Source organism: Rhinoderma darwinii, chromosome 1, assembly GCF_050947455.1.
Source record: "Rhinoderma darwinii isolate aRhiDar2 chromosome 1, aRhiDar2.hap1, whole genome shotgun sequence".
In the NCBI taxonomy this organism is placed as follows: domain Eukaryota; kingdom Metazoa; phylum Chordata; class Amphibia; order Anura; family Rhinodermatidae; genus Rhinoderma; species Rhinoderma darwinii.
In genome coordinates, this window is record NC_134687.1 from 38880882 (window position 1) to 38903437 (window position 22556).

Consider the following 22556-nt stretch of genomic DNA (forward strand, 5'->3'; position numbering starts at 1 on the left):
CTGCTATGAAATTACCAGCTGCACTAGCGCACTCTTGTGGACACAAAAGGGCATGACTTTCAAATTCGACAGCCCAGAGATGTAAGCAACCTTGAATTTGCAAGTTACATAGTTATAGTCCGTATGGTTGAAAAAAAAAATAAAAAAAAATAAACACATGTCCATCAAGTTCAACCAAGGGATGGGAAAAAGGAAGGGAAAATTCCTACACATAGGAGCGGATTTTTTTTTTTGTTCTAGGAAATTATCTAACCCTTTTTTAAAGCCATCTACTGTCCCTGCTGTGACGGCTCCTGCGGTGACTATTCCATAAATTCACAGTTCTCACGGTAAAGAAGGCTTGTCGCCTCTGCAGGTTGAACCTTTTTTCTCCAGACGGAGGGAGTGCCCCCTTGTATTTTGAGTGGGTTTTACATGGAACAGGATTTCACCATATTTTTTGTAAGCGCCATTCATATATTTATATAAGTTAATCATGTCCCCCCTTAGTCGTCTCTTTTCAAGGCTAAATAGGTTTAGTTCTTTTAATCTTTCCTCATAACTTAGATTCTCCATGCCCCTTATTAGCTTCATTGCTCTTCTTTGTATTTTTTCCAACTCCAGGGCATCCTTTCTATGAACTGGAGCCCAGAACTGAACTGCATATTCTAGATGAGGCCTCACTAATGCTTTGTAAAGTGGTAATATTACATCTCTGTCCCGCGAGTCCATGCCTCTTTTAATACACCACAATATCCTGCTGGCCTTTGAAGCAGCTGATTGACATTGCATGCTGTTATTGAGTTTATGATTTACAAGTACACCCAGATCCTTCTCAACAAGTGACTCCCCCAGTGTAGCTCCCCCTAGGACATATGATGCATGCAGGTTTTTCGTACCCAGATGCATAACTTTACATCTATCTACATTAAACTTCATTTGCCAAGTGGACGCCCAAACACTTAGTTTGTTTAAATCTGCCTGTAATTCATGAACATCTTCCATAGTCTGAACTATATTACATAGCTTGGTGTCATCTGCAAAAATAGAAATAGTGCTATTAATCCCATCCTCTATATCATTAATAAATAAGTTGAATAATAGTGGTCCCAGCACTGAACCCTGGGGTACACCACTTATAACCGGGGACCATTCAGAGAAGGAATCATTGACCACAACTCTCTGGATACGGTTCTTGAGCCAATTCTCAATCCAATTACAAACTATACTTTCTAAACCTATAGTCCTTAATTTACCCATTAGGCGTCTATGGGGGACAGTGTCAAATGCCTTTGCAAAGTCCAAAAACACTAAATCCACAGCGGCCCCTCTGTCTAGACTTCTGCTCACCTCTTCATAAAAACAGATTGTTAGTTTGACAACTTCTGTCCTTAGTAAAACCGTGCTGGCTGTCACTTATAATACTATTTATTGTCACATAATCCTGTATATAGTCCCTTAATAGCCACTCAAACATTTTCCCCACAATGGATGTTAAGCTTACTGGTCTATAATTACCCGGGGAAGACCTAGAGCCCTTATTGAAAATAGGCACCACATTTGCCCTGCGCCAGTCCCTTGGCACTATACCAGTCACTAGAGATTCTCTGAATATTATGAAAAGGGGGACAGAAATAACTGAACTAAGCTCTTTAAGAACTCTAGGGTGTAACCCATCTGGTCCCGGGGCCTTGTGTATGTTTATTTTATTTAATTTAGCTTGGACCATCTCTACATTCATCCAATTCAGTATATCAACTGATATATTAACAGCACCGGCACCGGCTACATCAGCTGCTCTTTCTTCAGTTGTATATACAGAGCTAAAGAACCCATTTAGTAACTCTGCCTTCTCTTGATCCCCTGTGACCAACTCCCCATTACCACTATCTAGGGGTCCTACATGTTCAGACGTTGGATTTTTTTCATTTATAGAATTTAATAATTTTTGGGGATTTGTTTTACTATCCTTGCCCACCTGCCTTTCATTTTGTATTTTTGCTGATTTTATTACATTTTTACAGATTTTATTAAGCTCTTTATAATTTAAATAGGCTGCAGATGTACCCTCAGATTTGTATTTTTCAAATGCCCTTTTTTTGTCATGTATTGCCCCTTTCACAGAAGGTGTAAGCCATGTGGGGTTTCATTTTAGTGGTTTATACTTATTACCTGTAGGAATAAATTTTGCACTATAATTACCCAAAGTAGATTTGAAAATCTCCCATTTATCATTTGTCCCATTATTTGACATTAGTTCTTCCCAGTCCATATCCTGAATTGCAGCCCTCATCCTGGGGAAATTGGCTTTCTTAAAATTAAGTGTTTTTGCCCTCCCAGCCTGTGTTTTTTACAGTATAGGTGAAATGTAACTATATTGTGATCACTGTTAGGCTATGTTCACAGAGTTTTTTTGGAGGAGGAAAATCTGCCTCAAAATTCCGTTTGGAATTTTTAAGCAGATTTTCCTCTGCCTGCACGCCGATTTTAGCAGAGTTTTTCACCCACGGCCATTGAGCATAAAACGCCGCGAAATACGCTTTCTCTGCCTCCCATTGACCTTGAGGTCAATGGGATGTCAGAGGCGTAAACGCCCGAAGATAGGGATTGTCCCTTCTCTTTCTCGCGAGCCGGTTTTACCGCTCGCGGGGAAAAAACCCCCCCAAAAAAAAAAAAAAAAAACACCCCAGCTACAATTCTCTCCCCCAGCACAGCAGACCCCCTTGCATTTAGGTGCAAATCTGCAGAATACAGTTTGTACCCCAATGAAAAGTCAGCCCAGTGCTCTAGGAACCCAAAGTCTTCTCCTCTACACCAAGACTTAAAGAGGCTCTGTCACCAGATTTTGCAGCCCCTATCTGATATTGCAGCAGATCGGCGCTGCAATGTAGATTACAGTAACGTTTTTATTTTTTAAAAACGAGCATTTTTGGCCAAGTTATGACCATTTTCGTATTTATGCAAATGAGGCTTGCAAAAGTACAACTGGGCGTGTTGAAAAGTAAAAGTACAACTGGGCGTGTATTATGTGCGTACATCGGGGCGTGTTTACAACTATTACTAGCTGGGCGTTGTGTATAGAAGTGTCATCCACTTCTCTTCACAACGCCCAGCTTCTGGCAGTGCAGCACTGTGACGTCACTCACAGGTCCTGCATCGTGTCGGCACCAGAGGCTACACTTGATTCTGCAGCAGCATCAGCATTTGCAGGTAAGTAGCTACATCGACTTACCTGCAAACGCCGATGCTGCTGCAGAATCATCTGTAGCCTCTGGTGCCGACACGATGCAGGACCTGTGAGTGACGTCACAGTGCTGCACTGCCAGAAGCTGGGCGTTGTGAAGAGAAGTGGATGACACTTCTATACACAACGCCCAGCTAGTAATAGTTGTAAACACGCCCCGATGTACGCACATAATACACGCCCAGTTGTACTTTTACTTTTCAACACGCCCAGTTGTACTTTTGCAAGCCTCATTTGCATAAATACGAAAATGGTCATAACTTGGCCAAAAATGCTCGTTTTTTTTAAATAAAAACGTTACTGTAATCTACATTGCAGCGCCTATCTGCTGCAATAGCAGATAGGGGCTGCAAAATCTGGTGACAGAGCCTCTTTAAGCCATGCATTTAACTCCCTGAGCTCCCGCTGTCTTTCCTGTGATGCGCATGGCACAGGCAGTATTCCTGAGAATACAACCTTGGAGGTCCTTCCCTTCAGCTTGTAGCCTAGTTCTTTAAAATTATTCTTAAGGCTCCTCCACCTACCATTTAATCTGTCGTTGGTACCGACATGGACCACAACAGCTGGATCATCACCAGCCCCTCCCAGCAATTTGTCCACCCGTTCCACCACATGCCGAACCCTGGCACCAGGGAGACCGCAAACCATTCGGTTGAGGTGGTCTTGGAGACAGATTATTCTATCCGTCTTCCTGATTATAGAATCCCCTACAACTACCAATGGTCTTGCTTTACCTGCATTACCATCCCACCGACTACTAGCTGGGCTGTTCTCCCGGCTGTTAGGGAGATCAGTATCCACTAGGGCTGCCATTTCTGAGACTGACACCCTCGCATCATCACCCAACCTGGCAATTTTGCTTGGAATATCAGAAACAGGATTGGCCTTCCTTTTCTTGGACCCCTTTCTACTGCCCCTAACTACATTAACCCAGCTACTTACCTGATCCTGCTCATCCACGTCTTCACCCTCCAGTTCTACCCCACTAACTGCGTTCTCCGTGAGCAGCAAGCTCCGCTCAAGATTGTCTATCGCCCTCAGTGTTGCATTTTGCTCCTCCAGATCTCTAATACGAGCTTCCAGGTGACCAACATGCTCACATCTGCCACAGAGATATTCACCCTGGAACTCCGGCTCCAGTCGTGCATACATATGGCAAACTGTGCACTGAAGAAAACCTCCAATCTTGCTGTCCATTATCCCAGTTACAAAAAAACTGAATAATTTTTAAAGTAAAAGAAGAGTACTTACAGGGGCTTTAACTCCGGTTTTGTAACTCCACTTGATATACAAACCTTGTTTAGCAAGCCAAAACAGAGCAACTTCAAGTTTCATTTTTGTTACTGTGGAGGAACCCCTAAAAAATAAGATAGTCCTAGGTATTGTTCACATCTGTGTCAGAGGCTCCGTCCCAGATTCTGTCGTTCCTGCCGGACAAAATAGCGCTGCATGCTGAACTATTTTGCCCGCCAAAATAACAGAGACCATGATAGAACCCATTAAAGTCAATGGGTTCCGTCAAGCAGCGCTGGTGTCAGTCATGTGACCGATCCAGCGCTTCCGTTTTTTTTCTCTCATGACAGAGCAGTATAAAGAAACACCATAACGCAGATGTGAACACAGCCTAATAATAGTACTACCACTACTACAAAAGATACCACGCAGTATATATATATTTTTTTTTATTGGCAGTCTGTATGAGACATATGTAAGTGCATAGGCATCTTTAAACAGGACGGTTTCAAATAGACCTGCCGAAAGTGGAGTAAATGTAGCCTAATCTAAACTGCTGCATAGGAAAAGTTGAGCAGTTGCCCATAGCAACCATATTGCGCATTTAAAAAAAAATAAAAAAAAAAATAGAGAAATGGATCTGATTGGTTGGCTATGAGCAGCTGCTCCACTTTGTGTGCACCAGTTCTAATCAATCACCCCCTTTGGATTTATTCTAATTCACAGAGAAAAAAAAAAATACTTATCGGTAGGGATTTATCAAAACTAGTGCACAGGAAAAGTGGAGTAGTTGCCTACAGCAACCAATCAGGTCCAAGCTCTCATTTTACAGAGGCCGTTTTAATAATGAAAGAAGCAATCTGATTGGTTGCTATCGGCGACTGCACCATTTTTTTTTATAAATCTCCCCTAAATATGGAGAAATGCACTACCATCGAGTAAAGGCTTGTCAACACGTAACGGAATTGCTGCAGAGAATGGTGCGGATTGTGCTGCGTTTTTCTCAATGCTGGGAGATGGTGACATCGCCTCTGAAAAACGCCGCAATTAAGTCCACTTTCCGCAGCAGGAATAAACATGTTGTGGCGCTACCTAAAGCAAAAATAATGTCCTCCTCCTCACATGCACTTCGCACTGTTGGGGAGGAGGAGAGGGCGAGCGAGCGGCACAAATTACAGCTGTCACTTGGATCACATCCAAGTGACGGTCGTGCTTTACACGGCCTCATAGACTTGTATGGGGCCGTGCGAACAGCCCAAAATAGGGCTTGTTCCATTTTTTGACGGCCTGGTTTACCGGGCTGTCAAGAAACCGGCCATGTGAACAGCCCCATTTGGGGCCTATCGTTCTTACTGCGGCCGTATGACTATATCCCGGTCATGTGAATGGGGCCTAAGAGGGACAGGTATTCATTGGGATTAAAGAAAGGAATGGTGGAAAAGACCAGTAAGGAGATAGCGGCCCATATAATGAATAGTTTATGGTCTTTACCATAGGATTACAATACCCGTCACTAGGAGCCAAGATTAATGTGACAGATCAGGTTTAAAGTTAATTTATAATTTATTAGTCTGTTGTGGAGCAAAATCAGCCAGGTGCAAGACGGCGGCAGCAACAGAACTCATGACGGGGGCTGGACGGCAAGGGATAATGGGGTCCCTGATGACACCATCTACAGCAGGGCCACGGTCATGGGTTAGGTGCTGACAGTTTATGAGCTTTCACAAATGAACTTTTAGAGGGATTCTACGAGTTATGATAATCTGAGTCCCAGATCTGCGTCGCTCGAGGAGCAGAAAGTGCCTGTCTGACGCTGGGCTACGGATGCACAACCTAAGTCACATTCTAAGACGCCATTAAAAGAGCTTAAATTTTATTTATTTTTTGCCAACCCAAATTTATTGTTAAAGGGTTTGTACAGAATTAGAAAAACATGGCTGCCTTCTTCCGAAAACAGCACCACACCGGTCAACAGGTCGTGTGTGGTATTGCAGCTCAGCCCCATTGAAGTGAAAGGGGTTGAGCTGCAATTCCACACACAACCTATGGGCAGGTGGGGCGCTGTTTTGTAAGAAAGCAGCCATGTTTTTCTAATCCCAGGTGTACCTACGTCTTACGTGAACACTTTCAGCTCCCTATGCAAAAAAATGTCAAGATTTTGTCACCATGGATGGGACAAGTTCTCTTAGTTAGCAAGTCAAAAGGTTTTAGGAAGTCCTCACCCCTAGATTCATCCCGGTTTAGTGGGATAGCCGTTAGACGGTGAATCATTCAACCAACAGCCCTAAATCCCCCTGTATCGTGCCCAGTATTCTGTGACATCCGACTTGCTGTACTGAAAAATTGAAAGACGGATAATAATTTTTTTTAAATACATAACTTGCACCATTCTTTATCAATGTCGCCCTAGGCAGATGCCTACTGCCTACTCTTCATCCCATTCCAAATTATCAACCAACTTTCCCAGAATATGTAATGCAATTAATGCTTTTATAAAAGTTTAAAAGAAACTCCGGTACAGAGAATCCTTCCATGAACATTCATTAGGAGATTCGACATGATCACCCACATAGACTAGGCGCGTTGGCATCGTGTAACAAGCCTCCTGTACTTACAGTCTCAGCAGTCAGGGAGAGAAGGATGGTGCTTGGAACCAGAATGGATTTTTTTAATAAGAAAATTAATTTTTTAATAATGCAGTTGTGCTGGGACAGTGGGGTGGGGGAGGGGAGGGGGGTATACCAGTAGGGTTTTTTTAGTCTTTGCCAGTTCTTACTGGCATATTTACCACCAAGATAGTGTTGGAAAATGACAGGGAGAATACATGACTCGATTTCCGTTTTGACGGCGTTCCAGTTATTTGAGTAATGGTGAGTAAATATACACAAGGACTGTAAACTATTTTGGTTTCCAGATCTAACAGGGGAAGCACAGGATAAAACAAAGACGGACTAAAATCCAGATCGCACCAGTACTAGACAACTGCGACTGCATCATTGTAAGGTCATACACGACTTGGACAACCCTGGAGCAAGCAACATCTTCCAAAAACAGCGCCTCCATTATCCTTGGGCTATATCTGGAATTACAGTTTAGCCCCATTCAAGACTGGAGAATTTGATCCAGATGCTCCTAGGGGCGCAGTCACACGCGGCAGATTTTGTTGCAGAATGAAAAACCGTTCCATTCACCTGAATTGGGTTGTTTCTGCAGCAGGTGCAAGGACTTCTGCAACAAAATCTGCCGCATGTGACGTCACCCTCCATAAAAATTATCACATCTCACAGTATATACTATTTTGTTAAGCGGCAACATACAGCGCAGAACCGCAGACAGAGCACGAACACCAGTCACTGTCCCATTCAGTCTGGCTTTCCAGTTTGCCTCGTTCACACACACACAGCCGCATGTGTATAGGGTCAGTCTCATATGAAGACCGTATAGAACAGCATAACATATTAGGCTTTGTTCACATCTGCGTCAGGACTCCGTTCCATCTGAGCTTTCTGTCGGAGCGGTGACAGATCCGGTGCCAATGGTTTCAATTGGTCTCAGTTGTGCAAGAGTTCCGTCATTTTGACGGAATCGATAGCTGTTGATACGCTACATTTACGGGCCTTGTGTATATTTACTCACCATTACCCAAATCAATGGTGATGGAAACCTCTGGTTTCTGTTTGGGTCAGTCAGTGCTCCGTTCGAACGGAAAGCTCCGTCGCAACAGAGACCTGACGCAGATGTGAACGAAGCCTTACCAGTATATTTTTGGATTGTTAGACAAAATCAGATAATACTCCAGTGCTGCAAGGTTTCAGTATTGTGTGTGCACATTGCACAACGCATTTCATCTCCTCTCAGAGGGGTTCAGATGTGGGTACTGTGCCAAACAAACCAATATGTCCCAAGGACATCCCTGGTTGAGAAAAGCAGTCATAATGCTTGGGCCGAATAAGCTGAAGATCCTACTAGACCAGCGCTAACATCAGTAGTGGTGTTTTATGGACTCGAACAAGGATCTGAATCATGTTCATAGCCTTTAGATGACGAAAGAAAATCTGAGGATATCAATATAAAAGGACGTAAAACATAGAAGAAAGCCAGAAAAAGTAAGATTTTTCTGCCCCTTTTATTAAGGACCACAGCAAATAGCGGACCTTAAGGCCGGGTTCCCACGGGTCAGATACTCTGCGTAAAAATCACGCAGCATATCAGACCTGGAACCTGCAGCACCTTCTGGTTTTTCGGACGGAAATTATATAAAAAGTGCCTATACTTGCTCCCTCTCCCTCCTTTGGAGTCCGCACTGGCCTCTTACGATGACGTTGCAGGCCATGTGATGCTGCAGCCTGTGATTGGCTGCAGCGGTCACATGGGATCCCAGGAGGCTAGATTGCAGGAAGGAGGGGGCGTACCGGGTAAGTATGATTTTTATTTTTTTTCCCCCGAGTTGCGATTTTTGCAACCTAATCATTGCAACTACGCCGCAAAAGTCGCAAGCCTTCTGTTGCAGGTTTTGCATACCCATTGAATTCAAATGGGGAAAACCCACAACAGAAAAACAAAAATGCAGTATAAACGGACATGCTGCAAAATTAAATTCCACACCGCAGGTCAATTTATAAACATTGACGCTGCGGTTTTTTTCCGCAGCGTGGGCATGAGATTTTCTAAATCTCATCCACTATGCTGCTACTGTAAATGTTGCGGCATTTCTGGACACAATTCCGTTGCAGAAATTACGCAGCGTTTACGCTACGTGGGAACCCAGTCTAAAGGGTCCAAACTCTGGGGCCTTCAACCACTCAGCGTTTTATAGGATCCAGTGACAGCGATAGGTATCTGACTAACGCACAGATACCAGTAGTCCTGCACAGCGAGCATCGCCTTGCTCTTCACTAAGCGTAATAGATGGAGGGTCAGATCGAGGAACCCTCTTAACTAACTCAATATGCACTAATGGGGGTGGTCCAAACAGAATGCCCCTTTTTAAATTCTCCACGGAGAATAGATATGGAAAATGGATACAATTATAACGTTAAAGGATTATTATATAAGCGTTACCTGTTGAAGAAGTTACTGATTGGTCCCAATATTCTTATTTTACTGTTGGCTTCCCCCTCCTGCATATTGCCCTTAAGAGTTGCATCCAAGTTGTCCTTTGCAGAGTTCAAAGTAACATCTGAAAAATGCGTCTCATCATTTTCCAAGTTGACAATTGCACTTGAGTGGCTGGTAACCAAGAAATCCACAATGTCCTCATTGCTCACCGATAAAGTGGTGGAAAAGTCTGTGCTGAGGCTGGAAACGCTGCAGTCAGAGACATCATCACTTCTGTTAAGAGAAGTCGGGCTATAGAGCTTTGCGGTGTCATAGCCGGATCTCGGAAACGTGGAGGACTTCCAGACGATGTGATCATGGTCAGAGTTCCTCAGAGATGGAGTACCACTACTGGGTATATTTTTGGAGCTTTGAATGACCCTTTCATCTCCATTCAAACAGTTAGACCGGGAGCTGCAATGGACGGGTTCCGGGTTGGCGATCTCGAGGGTAGGGATGCCAGAGTCCACTGAAGTGACGCTGTTGCTTTCACCCATTGAAACAAAATGGCCATGGTCGAAGTCTGGAAGAGCATGAGAGTGAGAACTCTTTCGACTCCAATTGCCAAGATTGTGAATATCACTGTCGACAGTAATGTCATGGACCTCGATAAACTCCAGGTTTTTGATGTTAGATGGCAAGTCTTTACTCATGTTCGACCAAGAGGAAACTATATAGGAAAATAAAAAACAATCTGTAAGTATAAATCAGTGTATATTGGGATCGTTAACTGCTTTTTCCACTCATATAGACTTGTCTTAGGCTGGTCACACACTTTAGATAGCAGTCGGCCTTAGTTATTTCTCCCCCTCGGCCGAGCGTTCATACGTTTACAATTCTCCTTACGAACAATAGGATCGGGCATATTGTAATTCAATCTGCCCAATCCTTCTCTCCTATGCCCGATTCTGCTCTCCCCCGACATCTGCGGTCGGGGGAGAGTCGGGACACCTCAATACACAATAGATGGTTGGCCAGTCCTGCCGAAATCGGCAGATTCGGCCAACATCCATCTAATTTATATGACCAGCTTAAACCTTTACACAATGTTTATTGAACTAAACGTAGTATGTGCTCACAATTCACGGTCAACCGCACCATGTTCTGCTTCCGCTCACAGCAAGAGATCGCTAGAGAAGAGAGTAGCCACTGGAACGAGGTAATATGCCCTAGACCACCAGGGGATTTTATCAAATAACCCCTTTACCACCTTAGCCTACCAAGAATGCATCTTCGTTAACCCCCTTACCATGAACCCTTTCTTACAAAGCAGTCCTGACACTACCCAGCATTATGTAACCGTGTGTGGCGGTTTTATGTGGATACTATATGGCATTATGTAGGTGCTGTATTGGAGTATCATTTACATACTCTGATGGAGACAAGATGTGGTTTTCAGAGGCTTGGGCTGCTGCTCTCTCCTATTTACACTGCAGCTCACCAAGTCAGTGAATGGAGAGCAGATTTCCATTATGGAAAGAATGATTGTGAACTATGAACTAAATCAATATATGGCAAACCTGCTATTGAAAGCCATCTTTCAGCAAAACTGACAAGTATTTACCAATGTCACGAAGGAATTCATAAAACGGGGCTGGGTAAACCAAGGCTTGCTTCTGAGATGTACTTTTCTTAATTTCAATAGTTAGCAAATTAATCAGCAGACTACCTAAAATATTTTTATACAGAACTTTTTATCTGATAAGGTTTAAAATTCCTAGTTTCCGTTTTCACAGCCATAGAGCTAAAACATAGCCGCCCTTATAAAGCACGCCGGATCACCTGTCCGAAGTGTAAGACGCCACCACTGCGAGTTACTGCCAACTGCGACACGTTTTCATATGGGGCAAAAAGTCACAGATTACTCCAGACGATCGCAAGAATTACTACGTTTTCATTTTTGCAAGCTTTACACCCACAGGGAATACATTTTGCCGTAACCATCACATGACAAAGTCTCCGCAGGGCCCAAATCTTAAACCTTCCCTGCAGTGAAAGACACCCCACCTGCGTAGATGCTTGGAATCGGCCTGACCTGTCTCCCTAGCAGCATCTCCGGTGTGGTTCATCAGTGGAGCTACGCTTTACATAATAGAATTTTGGATGCCTGCAGCCACACCTAGGGGGAGCCCCTACCTGGTGGCATTTGACAGAGGCATCATACCCATACAATAAGAAAAGCTTATGCGATATATATGTATTTTTTTAATTAATTTTTTTAAACATGGGAATCTATGGGCAATGGATGGCATACAGCGGAGGTGTATGTTTTTATACAGAAAAGAACAGGATAGGGAAAAGAAAAAAACCAAAAAAAAAAAAACCTGATTAAGTTGGTTTGGAGTTAGGCCTCAGGCAATTCCGTCGGCCGTTGTTGACGGTCCCGTCACACACGGATGGCTTCCGTGTGCAGCCCGTTGTTTCACGGACCAAATTCAATGAGAAGGCCGAGACTGTGCCGTCAAAAACGGGCAGGAGTAGGACCTGCGCTACTTTTGACGGAGCAGCCGCACGGTTCCATTAAAACAACGGATGTGTGCATGGCCCCATTGAAATGAATGGGTTCAGGGTGTTATCCGTGACAACAACGGATAGCTCCCTGAAGGAAAAAACTTAAGTGGGCATGGGGCCTTACCCTAATGAAAGGCTAGTAATTGACAAATATGGGTAAGAATAGCATGTCCACCGGCCCCAAAACTCGAGAAACTTTGGTTGAGTGTCACACTTATTTTCTCAGCCCCTGCTCGTCTACCATCACCAAGTTACTTTAGACCCCTTTCACAAAGAAGTATTTTTGGCAGTATTCAGGAGTGGGTCCATATACACAGCGTACTAGATTCACTAGTGCAAGAAGACTATTCACACAATTTGATGATTTGTTTGTAGCCAAATAACAGAATGCACCCTAAACACAGGAACATTAGAGAAAAACTTACACTATTTACGGTACAGCCCAGACGCAGTCATTCAGGGTGTAATCAGACATTACGTTTGATGCTTTTAAAAAAAACTGTATGCGTTTTATTGCGACTTGGTGCTTTTTTCGATGCATTTGTTTGTTTTTTTACTTCAACCACATCGAAAGTACATCAGATTGCTATAAAAACGCATGCGGTTTTTGGATGGAATATTAACTGCACCTCAACATCTGAAGACACCCTAGAAGACTGTGACCGTGTCACACCAAGTCCAACTATTAACATGTCGCTGGAGTTGTTCAGGAGCACAGACCATAAACCCAGAGTGCAAGCACCTTGTTGAGATACAATGCATGCTGTACTGCTCATTCTTAGGACCTGTTCACACGATGGATTTTGCAGGCAGAAAAAAAAATATCTGACTCAAAATTCCTTCAGGATTTTGACCTGCTTGCACTTTCTTTTTTTTACACCTTGATTTATATTGTGATCGGAAGTCACTGTCCAGGGTGCTGAAAGAGTTACACACACGTAGTCACCCGTAATTACGGGAGCCCTATAGACTTCTATGGGCCTGCCCGTGCCGGAATTACAGCCTAAAATAGGACACGTTCTATATTTTTCAACGGCCCAGGCACCTTCCCGTAAGCATACTGGGAGGTACCCGTGGCCAATAGAAGTCTGTGGACCTGTAATTACGGGCCGTGATTACGTTCGTGTGAATGGGGCCTCAGTTGTTTTTTGGGTTTTTTTGTTGCATTTTTGCAACGATTTTCGTGTTTGAGTTAAAACAAAAATACATTGTAGATTTTGAAAACTGGGGCAAAAAAAAAGCCACAAACAAAAAACAATGACTTAAGTAAATAAACACAGGTATTTACGATGTCCTCGTTCGGATACGACTAGGGCAGTGCAAATATATATATATATTTGCCCTGCCCTAGTCGTATCACACGAAGGATTTTATATATATATATATATATATATATATATATATATATATATATATATTTTCCCGGTTTCAACTGTATCTGCATCCTCAGGACTCAGATACAGTTGAACCCAATGGTAGAGCAGGGGACCGTAAGGTCCCTGCTCTACCATTCACTATGTATCGCTGGACGCTCACAGCTCGGCACAGACAGGCACGAGGCAGTGAGGTCATTGAGCTGGTCTGCGCTGAGACACACAGACCAGAGTAACAGAGGGGTCTCCTCCACTCATCGTTGGAACGGGGTTAGGAGAGCATGTATTTTATTAGGCACTATTGGGGAGGTGTGGGGGACCGCTATGGGGGCCATTATACTGTGTGGAGGGCATTATACTGTGTGGAGGGCAGCTATGGGGGGGCATTATACTGTGTGCAGTGTCAGGGGTATATTATATACAGTAGTATACAGCAGGCTCAGGGGATAAATATAAATTCAATGTCGTGGCATGCAAAAAGGGGTGTGGCCTAAAGAATCGTTCATTAAACTAGGGTTGTCACGATACCAGAATTTGGACTTCGAGACCGATACTTCGTGTAATATTGCGATTTTCCATACCAAAACGATACTTTGCCAACAGTAATAAGAAAAAAAATACGTTCTTCCGTTTTCTGATGTGAGGCGCGAGGTGTGATGATGAATTTTGAACTTGCCTCACATTAATAGTAATTAACCCCATCATGTTTCTCAGTCATAATGAACATTGGGATGTGTAAGGTACATGATGGGGTTAATTACTATTAATGTGAGGCACATGGAGGTTAAATTCATCATCACACCTCGTGCCTCACAAGTGAAAGAAGCATTTTTTTTTACAGCGTACACATCATAAATGATGCAAAAAATTTGTTGTGCAGGTTAATACGGCCGCGCCAATACTGAATGTGTATATTTTATGTATTGAGACTTCTTTTAAAAAAAAAAAAAATATATATATATATAAAAAAGAAGGAGTATGTATTTTTTTTTTACTTTTTATTTTTAAACTATAATGTACTGGCATACATCTATATGCCAGTACATTAGCCTGTGCACGGATAGTACACGGGCAGTTGTTAGGACATACCTAAGTATGCCCCAACAACAGAAAATATGGTAAGACAGCCCTGCGGTCCTTCAATGGACCCTGGGCTGTCTGCCCATATATGGTATGTCCCTCAATCACGTCACAGGAATTCCCTGTGACGTGATCCAAGGGGCACCCCCCCTTTTAATTTTCCCCTTGAATGCTGCCGTCAGCAATGATCGGTTCTAGATAATATATTTATAAGGGTTGGAGTTTTTCTGATACAGAGTTCCAAAACCTCTACTTCACATTAGGCATAGAGTAAAGCTCCCCATATTTTATTTAAATATTGGTGGGATCCAACAACAATCTAATTGTATGTGGGCCTCCTTAATTGTTGAGGGAAACTAAGTCAGGGCATAATGGATTTCAACATGCTCGATCCGTTTTGTTTTTTTTTAACCGAAAGTTAAGCGGCTGCGCACCACCAGCACTGTAGTTCTCACATTTCTCAGAGACTTGTATACAATATACAGTATATGTTCCTTATAAACACATCAGAGAGGATTACTTATGTCTTTCCAGGCAAACTACACATAAACATCACTAGAAAGACGCCACGCTGCGCAGAGGACTCCAAAGTAAACGCCTGGAAGGGACTGGAGTCAACAAAGTCAAAGCCAGGAGGCTGGAGGCAAAGGCTCAGATCTCTCCAGCAATAGCGCTCCGACATGTTCTCACGTGTAGATCACTGCCGGTGTTTTACTATACAGACACATGAGCCGGGTGCTGGGATGAGAACGTCTGCAATAATATTAACAATTTGTGTATCTTCAAGGCTACGAGAACTCAGATACAGATTTACCCATTCAATTGCAATAGTCAAAATATCTGTGTCGGAAACATTTGCAGCCTTGTACCATGAATTAAAAACCTACATTTTAAAAACAAATGCTAGGACAGTGCCAACGTCTTTCCATATGCCCCCATACCACTTAGAAACTTCCCTTATTGAGCTAGAGTGGAGAGCCGCTAGGAAGCCACGGTTCTCGCGGTGCCAGTCTTGGCCACTCATTTTCAGGGGAAATAAGGAGCAGACAGCCACTTCTCAACAAAACGCTGCGATTTACTTAGGGCCTCAGGCTCTGGTGGTTCAAGTCCAGTGCTGTAGCCCCTTATTCTAAAAGTCAGCGGGGGTCCCAGAGGTCAAGACCCCCACGATCAGATAGACTATACTAGCGAAATGCCAATGCTTTTCTTAGGAATCTTCAGGATGGTTCTACAGTGATGGTGAAGGCTTCAGCTGACATTACAGGTCTACCACAAACATCACCTTAGGCCCCATGCACACGACTGTTTTTTCCCTCCCGTAAATACGGGCCCTTTGTCACACGTTTTTAACCTGTACTTACAGACCCATGCCCGTAAATATGGGTCCATAGTCACTCGTATTTACGGACCCGTAAAAAAAGGGGGGCTGGAAATTATGTCACAATCATGTCCAAACCCCTCAAAAGGGTCACATGATCGCTCAGACGCCATTTTCGCTGCTTCTCTTTCTTCAAAAATTGAAATCCCCTGACGTAGCCTAGCAACGTTCCCGTAATTACTTCTATGGGCCTGCCCATGCCGTAATTATGGCCCGAAATAGGACACGTTCTATATTTTACAACGGACCGGGCACCTTCCTGTACGCAAACGGGAAGGTACCCGTGGCCAATAGAAGTCTATGGGCCCGTAATTACAGGCGTATTTACGGTCATGTGCATGGGGCCTTAATAAGTAGGATATTTGGAACATAACTATATAACAATGACTATATAAATATACAATCCTGAAATGTACCTTTAACTCCTTCAGAGCAAGACTTAGTTTGGGCCTTAAGGATACAGAAATTTCTTGTCTTCACTGGATTTCAAAAGCCGTAACTTTTTTATTTTTCCATCCACAAAGCTGTATGAGGAGTTGTATATTTTTTAATGTATTTAAAAGGTGGAATAATTTTTCATTGGGGGGTGGGTTTGGAAAAAAAAAATAGCAATACCGCCACTAGTTTTGGGACTACTTTTTACGGCAATCGACAGGCAGCCTATTAGGCTTACGTACATAGCAGACCCAGGGGCCTTTATTAGCCCCGGATCGCATCGAAAGCCCACCGAATGGCTAACACAGGGGGCACCTCTCTTTGTAAAGCCACGACGGTGCTGCTTTTGCCATCATTTATTTTGCAATCACTGTTCGATCCGGGCTTTTGCAGCAGGGTGTCATAAAGCAGGGGCTGTATGCAACGATACCACCAAAGTCACCACCCTTCTCCAAAGTCCATATGTCATAGTAAAGGCAGCAGCTCAAAGACTTCATTGCAAGAAGATTCCTCTGTTTAGTCACCATAAAATAACAATGGACCCCTCATAAAAACTAGTAGCTAAAATGTGGAGTTTTCTGAGCCTATTGCAGCCAATCAGATCCCCGTATTTATTTATTTTTTAATTATTATTATTTATTTTTCCAGTGCAGGGTCGAAATGTGTTGCTACTTAGGACTTGGAACTGAAATTTAAAACCAGGCATCGAAAAAAAATACCTTTTGTCATGCGAGCTGGATAACAGAGAAAGGTTTAATTCCCCAGCGCCACGGTTGCAAGTGCCACTAAGGTCCTGTGCACATCACACATTGGTCCTACGTTTAGCGCGTACGTCATGAAAGCTCCAGATGCACACACTAAATGTGTCCATAGGGCTCCATTAGTCCGACGGAGGTTAAAAGCACGTCCTTTTGGCCTCTGTTGTGCCGGTTTACGTTGATAAAAGCATAGTAGACTATACTTTCCCAAGCCAAGGGATTGTGCAGAAAAAGTATACAGCGCTGTATGTTTTTTTTCAACATAGGAGCCTATGAGAGATGTATGCCACACGTCATAGGTATACTTTTAAACACACAAGTCATAGGCTTCGTGACATATACATTAACCCGTTAGTGACCGCCAATACGCCTTTTAACGGCGGCCACTAACGGGCTTTATCCTGGTGCATATGCCTTTTTACGGCACTGCATCAGGATAAAGTAAACAGAGCATGGAGCTGTCAAATCTCCCTGCTCTCAGCTGCTGGAGGCAGCTGAGGGCTGGGGGCGTCCCTGCTCTGCCGGGTGAGATCGATATTAGTATCGATCTCACCCGTTTAACCCTTCAGATGCGGTGCGCAATAGCGTGCACCGCATCTGAGTGGTTTTGGAGGGAGGGAGCTCCCTCTCTCTCCCGGCGACACGATCGCCGAGTGTCTGTGTCTCTAATGGCAGCCGGGGGCCTAATAAAGGCCCCCAGGTCTGCCTGGAGCGACTGCCTGCTAGATCATGCCGGAGGCATGACCTAGCAGATGCCTGTCCGTTTTAAACGGACAGGCAGTAATACACTGCAATACAAAAGTATTGCAGTGTATTACAATAGCGATCGGAGAATCGCATATTATAGTCCCCTAGTGGGACTAGTAAAAAAGTAAAAAAAAAAGTTTAATAAAAGTTAATGAAAAAAAAAAATGTGAAAAAAAAAAAATGAAAAACCCAGCTTTTCCCCTTACAAAATGCTTTACTATTAAAAAACCAAAATAAAGTAAAAAAGTTACACATATTTGGTATCGCCGCGTCCGTAACGACCCCGACTATAAATCTATAACATTATTTAACCCGCACGGTGGACGCCGTAAAAAATGTAATAAAAAACTATGGAAAAATTGCTGTTTTCTGTGAATACTGACTTTAAAAAAAATGTGATAAAAAGTGATCAAAAAGTCGCATCTACTCAAAAATGGTACCAATAAAAACTACAAGACTTCCCGCAAAAAAAAAAGCCCTCATACAACTGCATCGGCGAAAAAATAAAAACGTTACGGCTCTTCAAATATGGAGACACAAAAACAAATAATTTTGAAAAAAAAGCGTTTTTACTGTGTAAAAGTAGTAAAACATACAAAAACTATACAAATTTGGTATCGTTGCAATCGTAACAACCCACTGAATAAAGTTATGGTGTTATTTAGATCACACGGTAAACGCCGTTGATTTAAGACGCGAAAAAGAGTGGCGAAATTTCAGGTTTTTTTCTATTCCCCCCCCAAAAAAAGTTAATAAAAGTTAATCAATAAATATGTCCCCCAAAATGGTGCTATTAAAAAGTACAACTTGTCCCGCAAAAAACAAGACCTTACACAGCTATGTCAACGCAAAAATAAAAAAAAGAGAGTTATAGCTCTTGGAATACGACGATGGAAAAACTAAAAAAATGGCCTGGTCATTAAGGGGTTATACGTTATACAGTCTATGGTATCTATAATGGTGTCTGTTTAACGTTTACATCATGAACAGGTTCACGTGTGTTCATGATGTAAACATTTAACTTACAAAATTAAACTATGGCAACGGATCCCACTATTGAGGCACAAATCACAGCCTACAGTTAGTGTATGTGGCTAAAGCTTTTCCCAGCGTATACGTTAAACGTAGGCCAAAAAAAAAGTGATGTGCACAGAGCCTAAGGCTGGCACTTGATGTGCAAGTGCTCCTGCACTGCAAATTGCTAGCCTCAGCCCCTTGCTCTGAGCAACACCTCTTGGGGTCTCCGGATTGACCGATACAGCCGTCACTCAGAGCAGAGCGACTCTTGAGACCGCCACGCCGGGGGAAATCAAATGTCTTGCGTGACTGAGACAAAGTATGTTTACAATGCCCTCCCCCCTATAAGCATCAGCACTTATGAGGCTTCAAAACTGCTGACAAATTCCCTTGAATTCTCTCACAAAAAGTGGGTATCATTGTCTGACATATTACAGATACACTGGAGCAGCAGCCCGGTCATGGTCACCGTTTCTTCTCACATGACACTTCTCCCCTTCCCTTTTTTTGTACACTGCTTGCTGTAATCACAGCAATTAACCAGCAAGTTCCAGTCTATTGAATCTCTATCTAATCCTGCAACGGACATCAGCAGGGCAGAAGTAAAGGGCTGCATAATAGACAGCATAGAGTACTCATTATTAAATATTTGATTGATTAGAAACTTGAATTTACACAATGAGGTGAACATCCTAAGCGGATCGCTGGGGGTACGCTTTTACGCCCATACATTATAATTGAGGGGAACTGTGCATGCATGGAGGCTGGACATTTTATTTGTTGTAAATGATGGGAATCCCAGCAACTAAACCTTCAACAGTCTGACTTTTACAACATGTCTTGCGGACAAGTCATAAAACTAAATTTTGGGAAATCCTCTTAAAGAAGTCCAAAGATAACGTAAATGCAAAAATTTGTGTAGATCATCATTTACAACGACTTCCCTAAACCTCAAAGACAGTGAAAGTTGTGTGAAAATATAAAGTTCCATTAAGTAAAAAAAGAAAAAAAACGGGTCGAGAAAAGTAATCATAGAAAAAGCCAAAACAAGGAAACAAAGCATGTGACCGGGAAGGAGCACGGAGAACGTTGGCATGCTACTTTACAGACTAATCTTGGCAGCAGGAATAAGTCTGCAGTGTGATGAAGGTTAAGGATGAAAACAGAAGCGTCTTTAAAAGGGGAAGGTATTTGCAGAGGGACCATGACCTTGCAAAAATAACAGGATGCAGCTACAAACAGCTGGAGGAGCAAATAAGCCTCGAACGTCTTCAAACATGACAACATAGACTTTTACCAGATGCAAAAAACCGAGTCAAAATAAACTCGATCTATAAACACATTCCAGAACCTGGCAAGGTTGTTCATGTTGTGCCCGGCAGGTGAAGTGTATATGCAGTAAGCTGGTATTACCTTGGTAGTTGTGACCCCCATTCCTCTGTAACTCATGCTGTGACATTGTCAGCCGAAGTAACAAAGTGTAGAGGAAGCGTGACAGTGGCAGCGTGATCCGGTCATGTCACGCTAGGCCATTTCTTCACAATCTCAAAAACTCTGCAAAAAGAAAAAAAAACAATAAGATAGAAGGTAAGAAATATTACAAGCTTTTAGTATAATTTTTTATCTTTTATAATATCAACTTAGCATAAAGGTAGGCGCATACTTCCTAGGCACAAAATAATCCAAAAGCTGCATTTCAAGTGTAGCAAGTTTCATTTGAAGGATATGGCCATTTTTGCAACCATTATTTTTATTGCTTCAGTGCATCTAAAATATAAAATGAAGCAACTTTGCAAATAGCTTTGTTTAAAATAGCCTATTATTTTGTGTATACATCTCCATATGCAGACCCGTAGGTCTCCATGGTTACAGATGACAAACAAGACATGTGCATAGTCTAATCCTCTTGCTCTACTGTCAGAGGAGCGGAACAAAAATACCAGGAGCGCGGGTTCCATTGTACGACAGACAATATCGGTGCCCAACGGATCCCATTGACTTTAATGGATTCCGGCGGGTTTCAATCAGGGTGTCCATGGCTTCACTGGAAACAATAGCATAGAATTTTTGGCCGGATCGGAGAGGAGCCCTCAACACTGATGTGAACAGGCCCTAAATCTTGCACAATTTTCTCCATTGACTTCTATAGAAATGCTGTGACGTCAGACTACACACGCCGTCTGGGCCACACAGCTGAAATATACGCTTCATTTTTAAACAGTATTTTCACCGAAAACCTAAAAATGTCCGTATATGTCTAAATCAGATGTTAGAGCAATAGTCAAACTTTACATACGTTATATTAGCTCTAGATAGACATTTTTTGTTTTTAGTTTTGCAGCAGCAATTTTTGCAAAAGTGACAACAGGAAGTGCCGCCATATTGGTTGTCACCTTTGAGTTTTCTTCACAGAGGGACAACTTTAAATCATTTTCTGAGCGGCTAAAAACGAACACGGCTGCACTTCCTCCACTTATTTTTGCAAAAATGGCCAATGCAGTCAGATCTAATTTTCCCCTTTTTATTAAGGCATCACACACCCGTTTGTGTGTGTCCTATCTGGGGTGTTTTTGGCCGGATAACATAACGAGCTATTCATTTCCACAGGGCCGTGCACACATCCATTTTTTAGAACGTGTCCTATTATCCATATTTGCGGTCCGTCCCTAGTGCATGGGTCTGCAAAAAAATACAAAAATTTAACGGACAGCACATGGAAGCCACTAGGATATATGTTTTTTTACGGTCCCAAAAATGGTCAAAACAGTCCAAACACAAGTCAGTCCCATGGACTTTAAATGGAGCGACGTGCTCATCTTCCCAGTCCTCCTCGCTGCGCTCATGTTGATCGATGATAAACGTCACCTATCTGTATACTCAAATATTTTCCATACATTAAGATACAACTGCCATTACGGTGTATTATATATATATATATATATATACACACATATACACACACACACACACACACAATAAAAATACTAAACACTTGCCAAAGACGCAATAATCCCTTGGCAGACATACAACCATAGAAAGGTTACAACATACGTTTGAATACTTTTTTGGGCACAATTGTGCTATGAATGTAGGACACACAGGAGGGGACGGTGGATGTCCCAGGACCAGGTGCGAAAACTACACCTGCGCCTCCGCCTAATATGGGGAGATCTCTTCACCTACACATCAGATATAATGCATGTACACACTATATATTTATATTATAGTTAAAAACAAAATAAATAGAATTTTTGCAAAACACCAAAATTCTACAACACACACGACTCGCTATAGTCTCCTCAGTTACAAATATTCCCCCGTGACCCACATCACACACCATTACAATACAGGTAAAAAGTTGTCCACAGGCCCCAACTTCTAAACCTTGCAGCCCCTTGTGACACGGCGTGCAGACTCTCCTATATACACCTACATACCGCCTGTCTCCCTCATAAATAACCCGACCTCCCCGAGGCGCGGAATGCACTAGACCTCCTCCCAGGTTAGAGACCCAAGCAGACGACACCACACTGACCTGGCAGGGGGGTCTGAGCGCAGCGTCCCCCTCCTTTGCTTGTGAGCCCGGCGCTGCAGGTGCTTCTCTTGTTCCTGGATAGGAGGTGCCTCCTCAGCGTGTGTAACCGCCTCCTCCACAGTCCTCCCTCCTTCCTTGTGCTATCATCTACCTCCTCCTCTATGTCATG

General features: G+C 42.9%; 1 protein-coding gene across 2 annotated transcripts in view; it reads right to left on the reverse strand.

Annotated features, from left to right (window-relative positions):
- Positions 1-22541, reverse strand: part of TBC1D14 (TBC1 domain family member 14) — a 92462-nt gene extending 69921 nt beyond the window's left edge. The window contains exons 1-3 of one of the 2 annotated variants that reach the window (XM_075857763.1): positions 22388-22541; positions 20266-20406; positions 9518-10223 (exon numbers count right to left, since the gene is read on the reverse strand). In XM_075857763.1, coding sequence (XP_075713878.1) covers positions 9518-10223; positions 20266-20311 — 752 coding nt within the window. In that variant the 5' untranslated portion in view covers positions 20312-20406; positions 22388-22541. Of the gene's footprint in view, positions 1-9517; positions 10224-20265; positions 20407-22189; positions 22275-22387 lie in introns of those variants that run through there. The other variant, XM_075857772.1, reaches the window with a different exon arrangement.
- Positions 22542-22556: the final 15 nt, after the last annotated feature.